We start from the raw sequence: 21,363 nt of genomic DNA, 5'->3' as shown, positions 1-21,363 counted from the left end.
TCAATTGTCTTAGTGATTAATTTATATGGGGAATTGGATGCCTGGATAACCATGTGGAGTCTGACTGAAAACAAGGATTTTTACTGCCAGGTCTCTATTTGAATCCAGTTGTTGCAACTGTAACTAGCAAAGCCCTGGGGAAGGGAGGGGTGGGGGGGTGTGGAACAAACAAACCAAACCAAAACAACAGCTGAAATGAAAGATGAAAGGTGTTTGTAGGTCTTGCAGGGAATACCTGAAAAACGGGAAGCTTCTCTCCAATTGCATCAAAAGCTGTGCTAGATCTGCATACGCCATGCAACAGAAAGCTCTTCAATTGGACAGAATGAGAGCACAGTCTAAATCTAGATGGTGACAAGATGCGTTTCAAGATTTCCCAGAGTGAATTTCCCACAGCTGTGGTAATAAAGTGAAGATCAGCTAAAAGGCCATGGAGGGGCCAGACCAGCTTTTGAATTTCCCAGACAAAAATCAAAGTCAAGGACAAACAATCCAGAGGTTACTATAATGCTAAGCTGACATGACTATCTGTAAACTTTCCTGTATAATACAAGAGATTCTTGATATTAAGGCAAGATGGTTGTGTTGGTGCCTGGGTAGAAGTCCCCTGTTCTCAGCACCAGAGGCAGCAGAAACACCCACCAGCAGAGGTGAAAAGCAGGCATTAAGGCTGGTGCTAGTGCAAAGGATATTTCTGATGTACACAACTTTCTTTTCATTTCTCTCACAAATATTTGCATTTCCCAAACCTTGTTTGATACCCAAAGAGGTATTCTGCCTCGTAAGAGGCTTTGCAGTGCATGGTCATTTATAGAGGACCAAGCAACAAATTGCAGACCTTGGTGATGAATTTTATTTTCAATATCCTTATAAATGGAGGAATAATCAGAATAATCTTCTTGCTTGATAATTTATGAGCTAGCCGACAGGCGAGAGCTTATAATATTCCCTTAGAGGGCATGAAGTGCTTCTGCCAAAAAGAACAGTCCTTCAGAGGTTTTTTAACTTTTCTAAGCTAGGCTTTTCCTCTCGGGCTTATTAGCTAAGGCTGCCTGTCTGCTCAGAGCATGTTCTAGGGGGAAAAACACAGTATGGGATAATTTCTGTATAAGAATATGAAATGCAATTTGACTGGGCAGTATGATGTCAAGCAAAATAATTTGTTTCAAGGGAGGCTATGCCATGACAGTAGTTGAATATTCAAACATAGCCACTGGCTAAAAATTCAATCAACAGGGTATCCCCTTTTGGGGCTTGCTTTTCAGGGGCTGATATGCAGACAGCAGGCACCTTTCCCTTGACAGTTCTCCATCAGTCACTCTGAAATTAAACAAAACCTTTGCTTTCAGCATCAGTCTAATAGGGCTTCCTCTGCTGGTGGCCAGTTAACTAAAAAATAAAAATGAGAGAGAGAGAGAGAGAGGAAAAACAGCAACTTTTTGGATTGATAAATAATCAATTCCTTGCAGAAAATTTGGAGATAAAGAAAATGCATGCCCCAAAAAAATCAAAAAACACCAAAACAAAGCATAAACTGCTACAGTGTTTTGTTCTCCATTTGTAGACATGACACAGCACTCTTATAAAACAAGAAAAGATAATTCTGCACTGTCATACTTGTTCCTTCCCTGTTTCCATGACTGGCAGCTTTCTGAACTGACAGTTCTGGTTGCAGCCCGGCAGTCAGCCCAGGGCTGGCTCTCTGGGCAGGCGACTTTCCTGCAGGGGTCATATTTTGTGGCATTTGGCAGAGCCAAGCTGATACGTGGTACAGACCACTGGACAGTCCAGGCACAGTGACTGTGGAGGCATGCCATGTATCTGGAGGTCAGCACAGCATTTGTAGATGGACAACCAAACTGATCCTGCTCCCATGTACATATAGTGTAACCGATGTGTATGAGTTATTTATTTTTTTTCCGTGGGTAAAGAGTGCAATCTGTTCAGTTGCCAGGTCCATTTAGGCTACACAGATAAAGATATTGCAAAACATCCTTGACCTTGCCACAGTGTTTGCCCAATCTTTACTGAATTTCAATGCAAAGAGACATGCTTTGCTGGGGAACAACTGAGAGGGGGAGAATAATGTCACTCTGGTGCTGGCAGTCGACAAAACACTGAAGTGGATAAAGAAAATTCAAATTACATTTGAGTTTTACAGCACCACAGGAACTGATTAAATGTATGCTTTCTTTTGATGTAGTACTCTGTTTGCTCACTCTGCTGATGAGGGAAGTACCAGGGGCTGCTGTAACATGAATAATGCTCCTCACGTTGCCAGGACCCCTGGTTTCAGCCAGACGATCTATGGGTTGTCATGCCCTCATTGGGAAGAAGCGCTTCAAATCCCAGCTGGACAGTGTGTGACCAAGCACCTGTGACAAGCAGAGCTCTGATTTGGCTCAAACAAGGGAAAGCCCACACAGCACCCATGCAGATCCTCCAGCAACTCCTGCTTCTTGCCACATCTCATCTATAGACAAGGGGGCTAACCCAGCCCCTCAGCCTACCCCTTTAGCTTTCCTGCAGCACAGCTGCCTTGTGGCTACTTGCTCACAGTAGCCTTGTGCCAAAGTCCATAGGAGACCTGCTACTCCTGCCTGCTGGCATTGCAAGTGCCTCATCTTCCTAAAAATACACTCCATTCTAGCCTGAGAATAGCCTGAGTTTTTTTATTTTTTTTTCTTTTTCTTTCTTTTTTTTTTTTTCTTTTTCCTGATCTCATTTATTTCCCATCACTGTGCCTATGATTACTCTCCCTCAAAACCCTCTCTCTCCCTCCAACCAGCTTGCCTTGCCTAATTCCTCCTGAGACATTATCAGCTGGGATGATGAGCAGCTGAGCTCCCCGTATTACTGCTGACGCAGGCAGGCTAGCAAACAAGGGAGCGAGCGCCAGCCTGGCGGGGTCAGCTTTATGGCAGCAAGGGAGGGAGGCTGCTGGGCTGGCACATAGCGAGCGCCTGCAGCTCCTTGTTGCTGTCTCCATTTTCCTCAGGCACTAGGGAAGATGCGTGTGTTACTCTGCCCTCCCCTCGCCAAGCAGCTCCTGGCTACCTGGCTGCTCTGAGCCTTGCCCTGTGTGCTGTGCTACACAGCCAGCTGGCAGCTTTGTAAAGGGATTGAAGTTTTTTATTATTATTATTATTGCCCCTTGCTCACACCACTAGGATAAAGAAAGGTGTGTGTGGCGTTAAGTTGTCGTGGTTCCGCTCGAGTGGGCAGCCGAGCTCCACCACAGCCGCTCTCTCACTCCCCCTCCTCAAAGAGGAATGGGGAGAAAATATGTGAAAAGGGCTCAAGGATTGAGATAAGGACGAGAAAATCACGCAATAATTATTGTAACGGGCAAAACAGACTCGGCATAAGGAGATAGTAAGATTTATTGCCTACAACTAACGAGCGAGAGAAGTGAGAAAACAAAGGAAAAAAAAACAAAAGCACCTTCCCCCCATCCACCCTCTTCCACCTCCTCCCCCCGAGCGGCGCAGGGGAACGGGGAATGGGGGTTATGGTCAGTCTACAGCACTTCTTCTCTGCCGCTCCTTCTCGGTCACTCTCGTCCCCTGTGCTGTGGGGTCCCACCCACGGGATGCAGTCCTTGATGAACTGATCCGGCGTGGGCTTCCCACAGGCAGCAGCTCTTCCAGAACTGCTCCAGATATGGGTCCGTACCACGGGGTCCATCCCTCAGGAGAAAACTGCTCCAACCTGGCTCCCCTACGGGCAGCAGCTCCTGCCAGATCACCTGCTCCTGCGTGGGCTCCTCTCCACGGGCTACAGGTCCGGCCCAGAATCTGCTCCGGCAGGGGTCTTCCACAGGCGGCAGCCTCCATCGGTGCAGGGCCACCTGCTCCACCGTGGTCTCCTCCACGGGCTGCAGCGTGGAACCCTGCTCCACCGTGGTACTCCATGGGCTGCAGGGGGACATCCTGCTTCACCATGGTCCTCACCACAGGCCGCAGGGGACTTCTGCTCCGGCGCCTGGAGCACCTCTCCCCCTCCTTCTTCCCGGTCAGGGAACCATATGGCTTTTACTTCTGCATACTGACTCATGGATGGTGGCAAATGCTCTGTGGGGGTGGGCTCTCGTTGAGAAGACGTCGGTCCTCCTCTCGAACACCGGCTGCGTGCGTTGAGGCCTTGCTTCAAGGACGTGGTCAATCATCGCTCATTTGTGGGAAGTAGAGAGTAATTTCTTTCCTCTGCACTTCCATATCGTTTTCATTTATTTTGTTTGTTTGTTTTCCTCCCTTTTTCCCCTTTCCCTTTTATTTCCCCTTAGTTAAATTGTTTAGTTCATGGTAGTCTTTATTTAATTATTATAATTATTTCCCTTTAATTAAATTATCCTTATCTCAACCCGTGAGTTGTTCTTTGCTTTACTTCTCCCCCTCCTTATCTAAAGGAGGGGGAGTGAGAGAGCGGTTGTGGGGTTTAGCTGCCCAGCACGGTAAAACCACCACATAAGTGCATCAGGCTGCCCTAGCAGAAAATGCCGTGTGGCTTTGGGAGTTGAAATGTCATCTGAAACAAGATGAAGCATGCCCTTATTTTCTCTCCACGGAAGGGTTTCAACAGGATCCTCAAATCTTCACTGCTTGGGCCCTGTGACCACAGCAATTTTGGGGTCAGCAGCAAAAACAACAAGCCACCATGGTCATAGTTTACTTCTGCTAAGAAGCCCCACCAGCAGGTTGTGTGCCCTGTACTGCAGATAAAACTCACTGTGCGTCAGAGCAAATCTAGGGTTGGTGGTGGCATGCAGAGAAAGTACCACAGTTCAGGAGCATGAGTGTGATGACTAGGGAGTCCAGGCTCCCAGTTTCATGCACCTTTTCCACTGTGATAGTGGATGCTGTTAGCATAGAATCAATCACATATTCATAGAAAGGCTCCGGTTAGATGGGACCTCACAGATCATCTATTTCCAACTCCCCTGCCATAGACAGGGACATCACCCACTGGATCAGGTTGCTCAGGGCTTCATCTAACTTGGCCTTGAACACTTCCATGGATGGGACATCTACAACATCTCTGGGCAACCTGTTCCAGTGCCTCAACGCCCTCTGAGTGAAGAATTTCCTCCTAACCCAGAATATAAATCTCCCCTCTTTTAGTTTAAAACCATTCCCCCTCATCCTGTCAATATCTGATTGAGTAAAGAGTTACTCTCCATCTTTTTTATAAGTCCTCTTCAAGTACTGAAAGGTTGCAATGAGGTTACCCTGCAGCCTTCTCTAGGCTTCTCTAAGCTGAACATCCCCAGCCTTTCTTCATAGGAGAGGTGCTCCATCCCCTTGATCATCTTTGTGGCCCTCCCCTGGACCTACTCTAACAACATCCTTCTTGTGCTGGGGACTTCAGACCTGAACGCAGTACTTCAAGTGAATTAAGCAGCATTAGCATTACCATAGCTCACAGAACTGGAGGCAACCCTGTGAGCTATGTGGCCTGTTCCATGGTGGGAACAGGGCGCTGCAGCCATGTTGCTCTCCTTCCTCCATCTCCTGGCCTCTACTCAACTCTCCTGATTTGAGCATTTGGGATCTCCCTTAAGCCTCAGGTCTTGGCATCCACTGAAAATATGGGAAGTTCACCTTTGTCCTAAAGCAAGGGCAGGTTTCCCATTCTGCACTTGAAATTATGCACACTGTACACTCAAATGGATGCCAGCTACATGAGCGAGTTTACAGTGGGCATTCACAGACTGCTTTTTGTCCCAAAAGCAGCACAACACCTTGAGATGGGTTCAGTGCATTGAAAATTGCTGTGATGAACTGCTGTAAAGTCAAATCAGGAAAATTTTACATAACCAGCCAGTATTTGTCCTCCCTGCTGAGCTCCCTTTCCCTGTGTGTTCTTCTGCTAGTTATACTCCTGGTGAGGTGGTGTTTCTTTTTTTTTTTTTTTTTTTGGAATTTGGCTGATTAAAAGAGAACAATTATGTTTATGCTCTGCTTCACTAATGAATCTGAACTTGCGTATGAAAGAAAGCAAAGGAGAATCTTTTCTAAAAGCTTGAATGTCCATTCCTGCAATGGATGCTATAAAATTACACAATATAACAACTAAATAAAGCTTTAAACAGCACTTTATCCTGTAAAATTCTCGCTTAATTCCTGGGGAGCAAGTCTGATGCCAACTGTCACGGTACCCAGCCAGACATACCCTTTTGTATCTCATTGAATACAGAAAAACCTCAGGCAGAGAGCCATTAGCGTCTGCTGCTTGCTTAACTGTGGTTGGCTCATCTTATTTTCCATCAGCCTGGGTAAAATAAATCCCACAGGGACAAAAGCTAAAATAAGTGTTACTACATACATTCTGCATGAGGTTGTTAGAGCACAGCAGAAAAACAATGTGTCACCCAATGCTCAGTGCAGAAATCAGTGGGCAGATGGTGGCCCTTGGGGTGTGATTGAGTGGGTTTGTTTCACCACTAGATTACACTTGTGGCTCTGGGAAAGGATCCGGCCACCTCCACCACTGGCTGCAGGTAGCAGAAATATTGAAGTCTGAGGTTAACCCAGAGCCTCCTCTCCAGGTGGGGAGTCCCCAGATCACCTCTAAGACATGGTCACTGCCTGATGTAATTGAAGTTGTTGAACATTAAGAAGCCCTGCTATTTATCTTGCAAAAGTAAGGTTAGATAAAAGGGTGATTTTGACTTTGAATTGCAGGAGGTTTCCCTCCCAAAAGAAGAAGGGTAACGTGCATTCTGTGAGAGGGTTTCTCTTCTTAAGCTGTGGCTTCCAGCTAAGGATTAGTGAGAAAAGTTAGGGTGGTCAAAGTACGGTGTGTCAGGGCCCATGTCCTGCAAGACCACAGACTCACTGTGAAACCATGGCCATGTTGTGCCTCTCATCTAACATCACTTTCAGAAGGCCACAATGCTTCTGTAGTATTAATGCTAATGCCCAAATTTTGGATTGCAAGGATAGAACAACTCCTTGCTACCCAGCACTCTCATGAGACAAAAACTGTTCCTATATATAAGTGCTCAAATACCATAGGGTAACACACTGTAGCCACCACTGAATTGGAAAACATTTTGAACAATGATCTCCGTTCTGCTTCAGAGCTTGACTTTGTATTTGATACTGTATTTGATACTGCTGATTTTTGACAGAGTAGTCAGTTAAAACAGAACCTGGGATTCAAATGGTGATATAGGTTCAGATTAAAACAGCACTCACTGTGGCAGCAAATTTCAAAAGATACATGAAGGTGTAGATCATAGAATCACAGAATGGCTTGGGTTGGAAGGGACCTTATAGATCATCTAGTTCCAACCCCCCTGCCATAAACAGGGACACCACCCACTGGATCAGGTTTCTCAGGGCTCCATCTAACCTGGCTCAAACACCTCCAGGGAGGGGACATCTACAACGTCTCTGGACAACCTGTTCCAAAGCCTCACCACCCTCTGCATGAAGAATTTCCTCCTAACCTTGAATCTAAATCTCCCCTCTTTTAGTTTAAAACCATTTACCTTCATTCTGTCATTATCTGATTGAGCAAAGAGTTTCTCCCCATCTTTTTTTACAAGTCCCCACAATGCTTAAGGACAGTTGTAATCATATTGTTTAAAGCTCCCCTTGAAGTAAAGGCCAGCCACATCCTTCTGACTTTCTGATCAGTGTGGATGTATGTGCTCATCTATGCCCTGACAAATACTGAGAAAACAAAAGGGTGCAGAGACCAATTCTCCCAGAATCATAGAAACAGGAGAATAACACATCCAAGCATAGCCTGAGATGGCAGCCCTATCCCCTCACCTCCCATTGATCTGAATAGGCTGTTTGGGCCATGCAGAATCCTCCTGGATTGCACTTCTACAGATCTGCTTTCAAAAAGAGAGATTTATGTTTTTTACAGCTTAGCAACAGATTATAGAGATAATGGGTGCAATTTGTCAGCAAGCTAACCTTTACAGAAACTTCCTAATGTGAAGATCTTCCTATCACATTGTGCATCTTAAAATGAATAATGATGGCCTCATGAATTTTGCTGTTTCAGGTTTTCTCTGGCTTATGGTCTTTGTTTCCTCTTGTTCTGCAGAAATTGAAAGCTCCTTCCCAAATGCATCTCCTCAATATGCAAGCTTGCAGTGCTGGCCAGGCAATTAACAACTTCACCCACAATCAATACATAGAGTTTTCCTGAGTATATAATGCCGTGGGTAAGGAGATGAAGATAGATTTTTCCTGTGTAAGCTTTCCACAATATACCTGAGTGTTTACATGTCTTGCAGTAAATCTACTTACCTCCTTTTAATCATGATGATTAAATCAATTAATGATATTTTACTTGTCTGTCCAAAAACTAATAAGGAGAAGATTTATAAGCAAGCAGGGTGTGCTTGATAGTGAATTACCAGATGGAGACTCAGGAGACTTGGGCTAGTCCCTGGCTCTGCCATACTGAAAAGTCTAGTTAAGGCTTCCACAGTGCTGGACAAGACTGAAAAAACTCCAGCGTACCAGACCCCTACGCTTAACTTTGTTTCTGTGGCAATAGAACAAAGCAAATGCTGTGTGTTTGATTAGCACTATTACCATACAAAGGGGAAACTAGTCCATATTAGGGAGCCAATTTACAGGAACAGTTTGTTTACTTTTGGACAAGAAGTACTGCCCATGAGAGCCCAGTCTCAAGCACAGCTCCTGCTGACTTCAGTGGGAATCCGGTGTGAGTCAAAAGTGGAGGCTCAGTAGTGCTCTACAGAGAAGCATGATCATAATTATAGTGAGGATTATAATTGGATGCTTTTGAAGTCAATCAGGCTGCTTCTGTTAATATCAATAGCTGTCTGGTGGCTAAATTCCCTAGACTAATTCTTTTTTAACACCTCAGCCATAAGACTCATAATTAAACAAATGCCATATCCTAATATATACTGCAGCTTAAACACAATGAGAGCTTCAATCTGTTTTCTAATCTCTGTGATATTCTGTCTTGTTGCCCACATACTGGGGAAGAAAATTTTATTGTAGGCAGAAGACTGCACGGACTGTTCCCCATCAGAAGGTTCTCCATCTTCATGTCCCCGAGAAGTGATAGGCTGATGCAGAACTTTGCTGCAGGATGACATTTGAAAAATAAGTAATAAGCAAAACTTAAAGCAAATTTAAGAGGTCTACTGCAGCTCTCAATGCTGCAAATCAAAAAAAAAAAATAAAAAAATAGCATACTAAAATGTATCAGATTCATAAGTGGAAGGAAAAGGTCATTCAAAAACCTAAGCAGCACAAAAGTTGGTGGTCTATAACCAACTAAAAAAAAAAAAAAACAAACCACTATTTCTTTTAAATTAAGTTTAATGATATTAAGAGAGTTTTCTAACCAAAAGGTATTCCAGAAAAGCAAACAAACAAACAATCAATCAAACAAACAAAAAAAACTATCTTGCCCAGCAACAACAACAATCCATACCACACAGTGAAATGTGTACCAGGGAATTTTCTTCAGAGTCAGCTACCATAGAGAAGTACAAGGCATTACTTGTCCTTCCCTTGTGGAAGAAGGCTAACTCCCTGAGATCTAAGGGAAGGATGCAATCCTTTGATTCTCTGAGGCTTAGGTAACCTTTCTCTACTCCTTTCTTTGCTCAGCCATCAGCTTTTTAAGAGTTTTAGCAGCTGTTGGTCAAAATATGCCCTTTGTTTGCAATTTCTTTTGAAACCTCATGGGAAAGGGGAATGACTTTTACACCTTGTGAAGGGGTGGGTGTCAAAATGCTGAAAACTTACATAATTAGGGACTGTGTCTGCATTAATGCCCTGAATGTCTGAACCCAATGGCACAGCATGGCTTATATCCATCGCAGTCAACTCCCTTCCCCGTAGATAGCTGTAACCAAATGGCCTACTGGGCACTTCCCCTGGCCCATACCAACGCCTTAATCATGTCAGGATGCCATGGCATAGCACTCATTAGCCTGGGCCAGAGCCAAGCCAGGGACTGTACTAACAATGCACAACACAAGAGTGAGGGCATGGCCCCTGGTACAATTCAACTTGTACAGTTAGCTACTCTGTCCATGCAAGTATACTTACTTGAAGGGGAGAAAACTGATCCTTGCTGTTCACCAATAGTTGATTCAAAATGGCCTGATTTTCAGTGCCCAAATTTGAAGCAGGTTCCTCAGCTCCTCAAAAAATCATTTCTAGTTAGAGACCTACCTTTTGGTAACTGATTGGGAACATTATGACCTGTCTTTAAACCATAATGTGTTACAGAATTAGAGGGGCAATTTATGGGACAGCAAATACTTCCCTTTGCAAGTTCCTGAGTCCCCAGTGCATTTTATCCTTATAATGAGTCAATAAAACAAGTCACAGCTACAGCACAATGAATGCCAGGAGGCACAATGGACAGCAGGTATTTTTAATGATTTAATCAGCCTCCTGAACAAGCACTTGTACTTTTTAGAAGTTTAGTGCACTACACTGCACAAGGTAAGTGAGTATTGGTATTTAAGCTGAACCTCTTGTACTGCAGCGAGATCAATACTCTGTCAGCCTCGCTAGAGGAGAAAGGTCAGCTGAGCTGTTATCCAGCCTGAGGACAAGCATCAAAAACAAAAAGTGGAAAAAAATCTAGGATTCAAAGGCTCAAGGGAGCATTTCATGGGAGTTTGTAGCAGTGAAGATTCATCCACTGGGTGGGTGAACTGTGTTTGGGATTTATTGTGGAGCAGTTACACATTTGGTCTTTGAGTGGTCAGAGGAGTTGAAAGCCAAACAAAATCCTTCCAGTTCACACAGATTGATTCTCCTTCAAAAGCAGAATAGGGCAAGGCAGTGTGCAGATTTGAAGGGCTAGCTGGAAGACAGAACTATTGTTATTTTGCAGACCGGTGCCTTCCAGTCACCATTTTTCACTTTATTTCCAGCACTGCTCAAAACCGACGACAGATTCCGCTGCGGGGTAAGCAAAAGACTACGAAAAGACTCAGAATGGAGCCGGGCTCGAGCAGAAACCCAGCGTTTCCCTCTGGCAGCACGGGACCGTCTCCCTCTGCTGAGCTGCAGCCGCAACTGCTGCCGCCGGAGCCTTGCACTCTGCATCGCCGCTCTGCCTCCCATGTCCCTGTCCTCTGTCCTTGTCCTCTGTCCTTGTCCCTGCCCCTGTCCCTGTCCCTGCATGGATGCACAGATAGCAGCAGCAGCAGTCTTCAGGAATAAGGGGCTTTGGGAACAACGTACCTGGCAGGAAGGACTAGTGCACCCAGCCCAGGATCTTGAGCAACCCCAAACTTCTGGCAAAGAGGTCCTCAATTTGGCAAAGAAGCACCGAGTGCTGCCGCATTTTTGCCTGGACTGGGTTTTTATGAGGCTAGGAAACAATTCATTGAGGTGGAAGGTGTTCCACTCCCCAGAATGACTGTAAAGCTGTCATATTTTGTTTTAGTAGATGCAATATTTTAGATTTTATGCACGAAAACAGCAGCATCAGGACTGCACAAAAATTTACAAATCATTTAGTAAGGTAAACACTCTCTTAATTACCTTATTCACAGTGTATATTACCTGTTGACATTGGCACAGTTCAAGTGTCTCATTTTAGAAATTTCCTCCAGGCAATAATCATTATGAATTTTTAAAAGTGGCTGAATGATTCAGCATCCACACTCAATTGGCCAGATATGCATTGCCTCTATACTATCTGTGCTATCACTTCCAGAAAGTGACCGAGGAACAACAGTTCTGTAGGTTGCTCTTTAAAGTCATTTACACTATCCATATTACTTCCTCATCTAGACACACCACCATCAGGGTGATAAGGAAAAAAAAAAAAAAAAAGCAACAATGAAACCAGTGGAACCCCTAAAAAGGATAGAAAAAGGAGGCTCGGGGTCCTGTTGTATCTGAAGGCAATGTATTTAAACAGACCATCTAGGGTGATATCCCAGAGTGCCCTACCCTAGTGCATCCTGCTGGCAAAGTCCTGGTCTCCAGCAAACCTCCAGCTGCATTCCACCAAGCAGGGACTCAACCACACAAAATGTCTCACACATGATTTGCAACATCAGCACTGTTGTATCAGTGCTGGCTGTGTGTTAAATTATATGGATGATATGCTCAACACATGTGCTGATAGATACATGGGAGAAAATAATAGACCTCTAGCTTTTGCTAAGGTCAGTGAAAAGATGGGAAATAGAGTACAACTTGTCTTGCCTTTCTCTGTATCCCATTTGTAAATGATATGACAGGGAAGTAATTTTTTTTTTTCACTTTAACCAGGTTTCTCAATTTTCAATTATTTATTTTTTTTTGTTTTGTGGTGAATAAATCAGAGACTTTAAGAGAAAGGAGATATGGATATAGACAAATACCCTAAAAACCACTTGATTTTATGCACAGTGTATGCATAAATGGTATTTCAGAGCATCAATTATCAAAACAGTTTCCATCTGCAATGTAGCAGCTGCAATGTGTTAAGACTGTAATACATATGGGGGAGAAAGCAAAATACTCAAAAAGCTAAGATACCAATAAAGTCTTTGAAACTACAAAAGTAGTTTAGGTGAAAGCCACTCAAACAAACATGAGAAATGTTCTTTTGGGAAACATACCTTTTGTAATGGCACAGTAGAAAAGCAAGGGAAAATGCTGTGACATACTAGAATCAAGAGTAAGGATAAGCTCAGTGGATGCAGCTTCTGATTCCTTCATTAGCTGAAACTCACATCCACTCATGACACATTTCTGTAGTAGAAGAGAAAAAAGTATAAGTATTGCTTCAGGCATTTGAGACTAATTTCTGGTCTCTTTTCTTTTTTTTTTTTTTTTTTGGGTCCCAAGAGTCATATTTTTAACAGATGTGTAAAACTGTGTGATATAAAAGTTTTCATCCTTTTGTCTACCCAGATGGCTGGAAGCAGAGCAGCTTTAGTCATTCTTGCCTCTCTAGATCTATGGTTCTAGCTTCTGCCCACAACTACTGTCTCCAGAACTAATTCAAGGTTTAGCTGTAGTGAAGGAAAAAAAAAAAAAGAAATTAAAAAAAAAAAAAAAAAGGAGGAGAGGAGATAGAGAGACCTTTACTGACCTAAAATGGAAGGAGTAGAGTTGAGTTGTGATTTCTGGGTTGGGTAGAGTAGAGAAGAGGAAGAATAGATTTTTATTAACAGTGTGGGTCCCCTTAGGCAGCTTCTTTTTTTCTCGATGTGTAAAGTTATTATTCTTAGTCTTATTCATACCACAGCTGATTGCTTTGACTGCCTCTGCGCCCTGCCTGTAGCTGATATCTTCTGTGGGTATTTCTGCCGCCTGTAAGATATCCAGATTACCTGGAAAGGAAATTAGATCTACAACACTCCAGGCCACAAAACAATGTTCTCTTTTTAGCAAGACACTTCATTAATCTGACTTACTAGTAAGTTAAACCTTAACAACATTGCTGGACATGCAGCTGCTCTCTTTTCCTTCCATGTTCCAGTTTTTCAGCTAGCTAGCTCTGATACAGAGTGTGGCTCTCCCTTGCACTTCTCTGTGTCTGGTCTCATGAGCATTAAGCAGTGGCCCCAGCTCAAGGGGAGCCAGGCAAGATGTCTGTGATATCCAGCTGAGTGGAGCACACTCATACAGAAACCCTTGCTGAGGGGACAGAAGCATGGCCGTGGCTTTTCATGGCTTGTGCTGCAACCACTGGGGCTACCATATGCAAGAAAACACCTCTCGTGTCCAAAAAGAGGTGCTTGAACGCAGGGAGAGCTGCAGGTACTGGGCAGACACACACAAGGTTTCAGAGAGTGTGCCTGACACAAAGCGACATGTCCTGGCTACAGTTGTCTCTGTTCTTTAGCTCAATCTCAGATGAATTTGCTAATTCCTAAACCATCATCCCTAATCATGCTCTTACTATCACAGAAGTCTGAGGTGCTAAGACTTACCTGAACCCCCCCCCCCCCCCCCCCACAAACCTCTCTTTTCTGTTATTTCAGCTAGCAACATCTTCAGAACACCTTTCCCTTATGCTATTGTCTCACTTCATGCCATACGGACTGTCTTTTCTCTTTTTCTGATTTTCTACTTCTTTCCTGACTTTGTTCTCTTCTGAGATAGGTACTACAATAGCATCTTGTTTTTCTGCAAGAAAATTTAAGTCACTGAAACATTACCTGGATGGTAAATTTATTAGAGCTGATTCAGAAAATGAAAGAGAGGAAAGAAGAGCTCTGAAAGTGAGATTTCTCTTATTCTGCAAACTGCTGTGTGATTATGCAAAGCTGTTCTCTTATGTTTTCTGCCAGACAAAATATGTAGACACTTTTCTTGCCTTTTGGAGAGGAAATGCTGTGCATGTGCATAAATGCTGTATCTCTTCCTTGAATTAAAATGAGACCTTACATAGCGGGTAAATTGCACATTGCTGGGGTGAGCAGGCTGGCAGCTTAGAACTGAGCCTCATTTCACAGCACATTGCTTGTCTCAGCAGCGAGGCATCCTGGAACGGGCATGGTCTGGTTTTTGGTCTGTAACTCACTGTGTAAATGCCAGCCAAATTAAAGCAAAGCAGATGGGACAAGTCATTTGAAGATTAATGAAGCTACTTGCGTTAAAAAAGTAACTTTAGATATGTATTTAATGTAAAAGATCCTTTCTCATTACTAATAGCTGGTCAAAAGTAAAGGATCAAGCAGTGAAAACAGCTAAAGCCTAGCAGAACACAGCTAGAAAGAATTATTACTGTGATTAACTCATTAGGGAGTTAATCTTCATTATTCTGAATTATCAGTCAAGGACTTTATTTCTTTCTCAGGTTCCTACATCACTTTGTAACTGCCTCTGAAACTTTATAAAACTTTCTCTGATCAGAATGTCTAAACATTTTCTTCTCTATAACGGTCTATGCACCATGTGCATGAGAAATGGGTATCAGGAATCAGTACTGCAAACAAATTCTTTTTGTTTTACTTCTACAAAAATAAAACAAACCCCTAAGCAGAGCGTTAAATGTGTCCCCCTGCTCTAAAGAATCTCTGATTCAAAATTACAGCACATCACGGAGTATAACTGCAGAATATTTCCAGAACTGCTCTAAACTGTGCTCTCCTGAGGTTTCTTGATCTGCATAGCTGATCCACAGGAAGGGAACCAGGCTCAAGTCTCACATGCCACTGCACTGACTCCTGAAACTGCTTCTCCTTGTGCACATCCTCAACAAAGACCAGGTACTGAGAGCCTTCCTGACTTCATTTTAAACACAGAGATCTGAACTAGTTTTGTATTTGGTTCATGAGCTGGAGGTACTGAAGGCATGTACAGAGATGGGTGTTGCCATGTTTTTCTTCAAAAATAAGATCTGGCATTTCAGGGGAGAAACACATAGATCTCCAACTCACAAGACAATTAAACTACAATGTTTAGAGATCAACATAGATATCCAGGCTGTTCTTCATATACAGACTCTTCCATGTACAAAAATTACCGGTTGCGTAAGTGAAAAACTGCTAATTTCTTGAGGATTGTTTTCTGTAAGTAACGTTAGAATGAAACTGCTAACAAACAAACAATAATAATAATAAAAAAAAAGCTCCTCCAACCCTCTACTCTGTGACTTGAAGATGCCAGGCATCTGGTAAAGTATGCTTTCATGCAGCCATTCCTCCACTGTGCTTCCAAAAAGACTGTCATAAAAGATCACGCAATTGTGTCTTGATTCAGAAATGCTTCTCCTATCTATTCTGTTCTGTAAAGGGCTCGACCCCATGTTCCAGTCTTTTGCTGAAGTCCTTTACTGAATAAGAAAGAACGCGGTTTAAAACTTATCCTTATGCCTTTACCAAATCCAGCTCTGAATGTCCAAGCTGAGTATAAACAGGACCAATTCCAGAGCTCTTATTACAGGAAACCTAGAGAAAATACAAATGCTTGAGGTAATATGATATATTTCTTAAAGAAGCAATCTGTAAAAATAGGATTTGAGCAATTTCTTGTACTGAATATAGGCAATAAGTTCCTTTGATACAGAGGTTGGGTAAATCTCTCAAAATCATGATGCTTAAAAGCCATCTTACTCCTAAAGGGCAAAAGGACAAAAGTGTTTTATCCATGTGAACACACATGGTTTGACTTTAGGGCAACTTGGGCTACAAACTGGAGGCAAAAATCATATCATTTTAAACACAGCTGACACTTTTACTTATTTGTTTTTCTTAAAGTAAAGTACTAAACATGATAGCTCCTTAAATTACTAACAATGACTTCTTTGAAATACAGGCACGTTTTATCGTAAATTTTGTTCAACTCTGCCCACTAACTTAGCCTGCAATGTAATAATGTAAAGAGCTGTAGTGTTGATGTAAAACTGAGGTTTTAGAAATTTAATTCATTTCTGGGTCCAATGTTTTTGAATTCTTTGGCACAATCCAAAAAAAGCCTTTTGACTATCAGGCTCCATTACAATGTAAGTGGATATTTTGGTTTTCTGGAATGTGCAGAAGTATTTAATAACTTGGCTGCTGCGCTTCTCTTAAAACAGTACATACTCCAAAGTACAAGCAATTAAATAGCATGACAATAACTCCCTCATCATACCTGCATTGTTGAATTGACAAAAGAGCCACTAAAGACACAGCAGATTCTGACTATGCCACAGAACTTCTTTAAAATGAGGAAATTATGAAGCTTAAGCATTGTGCATAACATCAGAACTAGATTTGATATTGTAGATCTGAGTACACTGTGTCTAAGTTTCAGTCAGTTTATAACTGTTGTGATCATGCAGGTTATTAGCTGCAATTTTTGACATTTAGATGTCGATTATGCTGGCTTCTGGTGTTGGATTGATTTTTACAACAGAATGTCATTATAGCACTTGCAGTGACATCAAGAACAGAACTTCAGCTTGATCTTCCTCTACAGAAGCTCATTAGAGATTCACATAAGAAGACAACCAACACGTGCTATTGCCATGGAAACAAGATGGAATATTATAAAGCAGTATAGCCTATATTCCAAAATAGAGAGGACAAAGTCAGAGCAATTATAGCACAAGACTGACAGGCTTTTCATTTGCAGCATGTATGGGTCAAAGCAAAAGCTAGCTCCTGCTCTTTGAAATAAAAATCAGTGCAATTTTAGGGCTGTGTTGTCAATTCCTTATTAACAAACACAAAAACTCAGTCCAGTGAGTTTAGTGTATGTTGTATGGGAGGAAGGGGGCCGAATGGAGACAGAGGCATCACAGCAGGTGTGTAGGTGTGACGATGTACAAAGAACAAACATCAGACTGATAGAGGAATGAGTCAAGTTCAAGCCAGGCAGTAAGGTACTGATAAAACAGAGGTGAGCAAAACCAGCAGAAGCTGAACATCTGGTACGTCATTAAGATGCAAAAGAAAAGCTAGTTTAAAATGCAATGGATATCCAGTATCAGTGGATGGGACACAAAGGATAACATTTCTTGTGATTTACATTAAATAGGTGATTCTCAGTTTCTCATGTACCTAGATAATGAAATGGACATATTGTAGATATACAACATGTAGGCAGTCAATCTTCCTAGACTTCGGTGTGTGACTACATACAGAAAGTTCTTTAAGCCATTTATAACAGCTCCATCTGGTCTAGAAGGAGTTTTTTCCATTGTAAAAGTTTTGACCATTCTCTCTTATTACAGAGTGCTACCTAGTGAGTATGAAAACACGTTTTTTTTTTGTATTTGATGACAGTATTAAAAAAAATAGGAATGTTACACCAATCAAAGCAAGAGCTGAAGGGAAATATTTTGCACTTTATACAGGAAGCCTGTGAATGCCATTTCATACACACACTGTTTCTACCTTTAAGAAACATTTTTAAGTTCCAGCTGATGGTTTATTGTAATGACTTTGTGCAAAGCCACCATGGGAAAAATATAGTTAAGGAAAGATAAAGAGAGTAATAAGATTTAAGGGAGCATTCAACAAGCCTTGGCTGTACCATGAGCTTGCCACTACAGAGAACTACTGTGAGATTCAAAACCACTTCCAAGAATGATGCCAGATATGAAAGGGAAAAAATACTACAGTACACAGATAGTTTGTGAGTGTCTACAAAACCAAGTTTTGGGAAGCCTTCCAATGTCTGCATAAGAGATATGTGGTATGCCACTATTTAATTATTATAAACTCACAAGTTGTCATCCACTTAAGGAGCTCGTGTTTCTGCCAAGTTAAATGACTTCAAGACTGATAGGTTACATTCACTGTTCCAACTCAGGCTTATTCTTGACTGGCTCCATTTTGATTGTTTAAAAAAAAAAAAAAAAAACAAAATGAAAGCATGATTTGGGGAGAAAACTCTGAATGCAATATGATTTTTTTTATTGCAAAATGTATTTCCAGTAAAAAGTATACAATTTAATAGTTCTGAGTACCATTTATGACAAGCAAAATACCAAACACTTTGATAAAAAGAATACTAAATCAATTTTTTGATAGCAGCAGTCAGAGAGATAAAATGTGACATACTTGACACAAACAGTGGAAAATAGCAACTAGTCTTTCATCTTTGCGTATAGATTTTGTTTCCCAAAGAGTTAAGTACAATTCAGTAGTACTATCAACTACTTTCTTTTTCCTAATCCTTTTCCTTGCTTTTTTTTCTGTGCATCTGGGCTTTTCTTCTCTTGCTCTGTTTGCAGGATTGCTTCTTGAGCTGCCAGCTCTTCACGTTTTCTGCGTTCAGCCTCTAGCAGCTTGCTTCTGTATTTTTCCCGAATGCTGTGAACTTGGCCTCGTGTTTCATCTAAGGATGCCTAGCCAAAACCAGACAGGAACACATGAATCTGCATTTTATCACAAGCAACTGCATCCTTTTAGTTATATTTCACTTTCTGACTGTATAAGTACAGGTAGGGCCTCTCTCCTTTTATTGTTGCCCAGACATGTATTGTTACTTATTTGTCACAGGGACACAGCTATATATCAAGCTTTTCACCATGAAAAAAAAAAAAAAAAAGAGAAAAGTCATGAAATTTTTATTTTATTTTATTTTGTTTTTAACTGCTGGTTCAAAAAGCTAATTGTGTGGGAAGAAGATAGGGCAAAAAACTGGTTACACATCTGGGTCTAGTCCTGCTTCTGTTACTTACTGGCTTTGTTGTATTAAATAAGTCAAAACCCAACCAAAACAAACAAAAACAAACAAACAAAAAGAAACACACTTATTTTTTATATTCCACATAACAAAATAACTTAAAACCTAGTTTTCAGAAGTACTGAAATGGTTAAGGAGCTCATGTCTCATTTTCAGAAGAAACTCAAGGAGCCTAAATCACATCAGCCTTCAATGAGATTTAGGCCAAGTAGGACTTGGACACTTCTAAAAACTTTTTTCCGTTATGTTTCCATCCTGGAAAATGGGTATACATGGAGACCTTTATATAGTTCTCTGTGGTCTACAGTTAAAAAAACCTGTAAAATTACTAATCAGCACAATATGCATATTTGCAAGTAACTCAGATTACTAGTGTGGAACATCTTAAATGTACATGCTTCCTTGAAAGAGCAGACGAACTACTCTAGAAACGTTTTCCCTAATAATATATGTTAGGCATCCAAAATCATAGCAACATCTGAAAATGTGGACACATTGTTATTAGGGATCAATCAGTCACCAGTAGAGGACTATGGCTCCTTGCAGGCTTATTGTTAAGTAATATAAACAAAGTTGGCTGGGTACTTGTTAAGGAGGTGTTTTCAAGTTATTTAAATTAAACAGTCGGTTTAATCTAAAATTAATTTTATTGTCTCTTAGCCACTTTTAAGAACTCTGAACAGTCACCAGCTGATTGTTAGTGGTTACTGTATCACCACTGTGTGACAACACATTTTGTTCCTGCAGACAATCAGAGGTACATTTTGTTCCTGTTGACAATCAAAAGTTAAGCCAATTTTGTTAGGATATTTGTACCAATTTCATGTGTGATGAATTGGTTGAGTTAATCCTAGCAATGGAACCTTCACTAGTGATACCAGATTTATTATTTGTAGCTATGTTTCTTTAAGGATTAACAATTCCAGTTATTTGTTGACATCACATATATTCCTGGAAGTCTGTGTTCTCTATCTTTGCTGTAGGACATATTAGGAGCAAGTCACTCCTACATGAATTATCTTCTTTATTATTTGAAAAACCCACAAATGCAACTCCACAACATTACAAAATAAACAAACAAACAGAGATGCTTTATGTAATGTACATCTGGTCGTATATATCAAATTATCAATTTCTTCTCACTTTAAACTATACTGTTATGGTGATAGGCCTAAAATTCTGTTTTTTTGCAAAGAACTATAACAAGAATATATTAAGAATATTCATGATGTTGTGTAGTACTGTTTGTTTTGTTTGTTTGTTTTCCTATGGACTTTAGTTTTAACCTTTGTCCAAGTGAAATTTCAAACTTGTACACTAATTCTAATTACTGATATGGAATGCAAAAGTTTTGAGAATTGTTGATCAAGATATTCATGCAAACGGTGGATATCAGAGTAACATTTACAGGAACGTAAACTTGAAAACCTACCTGTAGCTTCTCATACATTTCAAGTATATTTTGCTTCAATAAAGCTCTAGCATTTTGCTCTTTTTCTCTTTGCTCCAAAACCAGCTCTCGAAGTTCTCTAAAATGGTTGATTTTTTCCAGTTTATGTATCTCTCGCTGTTGAATGATAGACTCATTTCTTAGCACAGATTCAGACATTGTTTTTCTAAAGGAAAAACAAATATATTAATCTCATTTCATATACAGTTTAGGGTGCTGTATATTTTTCATAATAACTCTATGTATATATTTGCCTTACATAATGTAAAATAACTATTCTACAGTTAGATATGGTTAAGGAATCACCTTTCACCTTCTTATACTTAACACCAATAAGGAAGTGCATTGGTGAGGCATGGTATTATAGATGAATGTCTATTTTAAAATATTGGTAAAATCATGCTCATCTTTGAGCATATGAAAAAATTCTACATGTTACACATTTTTAATTTGCAAGAAATATCTTAGTTTTTTAGAAATATCTTAGAAGTTTTTGGTATTATAATTCAGCACTGAAACATTTGTTTTATTTTTCTTATCTGACTTAAATGATGAGTGTAAAAGTCAAGGAGCTAAAGACAAATGAAATCGTTCCATAACTCAAACTTATGGAAGATTTTTTCCCATATTTTCTATTGTTTTAATATTGTTCATTTCAATATAACACCAGTTTCCCTTTCAATTTAAAATTGAATTTGGGCAATAAACAGGTCTAAGATCTTCTGCAAATCAACCAGTTGCATAAATGCCAGGATGAACACAGGTGGACTTGTGCTTGAACTTGTTTCTGGCTGCAGCACAGCCAATATGCAAGTG

The 21,363-nt window shown here is 41.0% G+C and overlaps 1 protein-coding gene across 1 annotated transcript in view; it reads right to left on the bottom strand.

Annotated features, from left to right (window-relative positions):
* Nucleotides 1-18,564: 18,564 nt before the first annotated feature.
* The window catches only part of ADGB (androglobin), a gene marked incomplete at both ends in the record, with an annotated part of 117,103 nt that continues 114,304 nt past the window's right edge, over nt 18,565-21,363 (bottom strand). The window contains 2 exons of the mRNA XM_084284422.1: nt 18,565-18,756; nt 20,530-20,713. Coding sequence (XP_084140548.1) covers nt 18,565-18,756; nt 20,530-20,713 — 376 coding nt within the window. The remainder of the gene's footprint in view (nt 18,757-20,529; nt 20,714-21,363) is intronic.

The sequence above is a fragment of the Netta rufina genome (assembly GCF_964035555.1).
Source record: "Netta rufina genome assembly, chromosome: 3".
Classification (NCBI taxonomy): domain Eukaryota; kingdom Metazoa; phylum Chordata; class Aves; order Anseriformes; family Anatidae; genus Netta; species Netta rufina.
The sequence above is the reverse complement of the archived record's forward strand: the minus strand, read 5'-3'. Positions and strand labels throughout refer to the sequence as shown.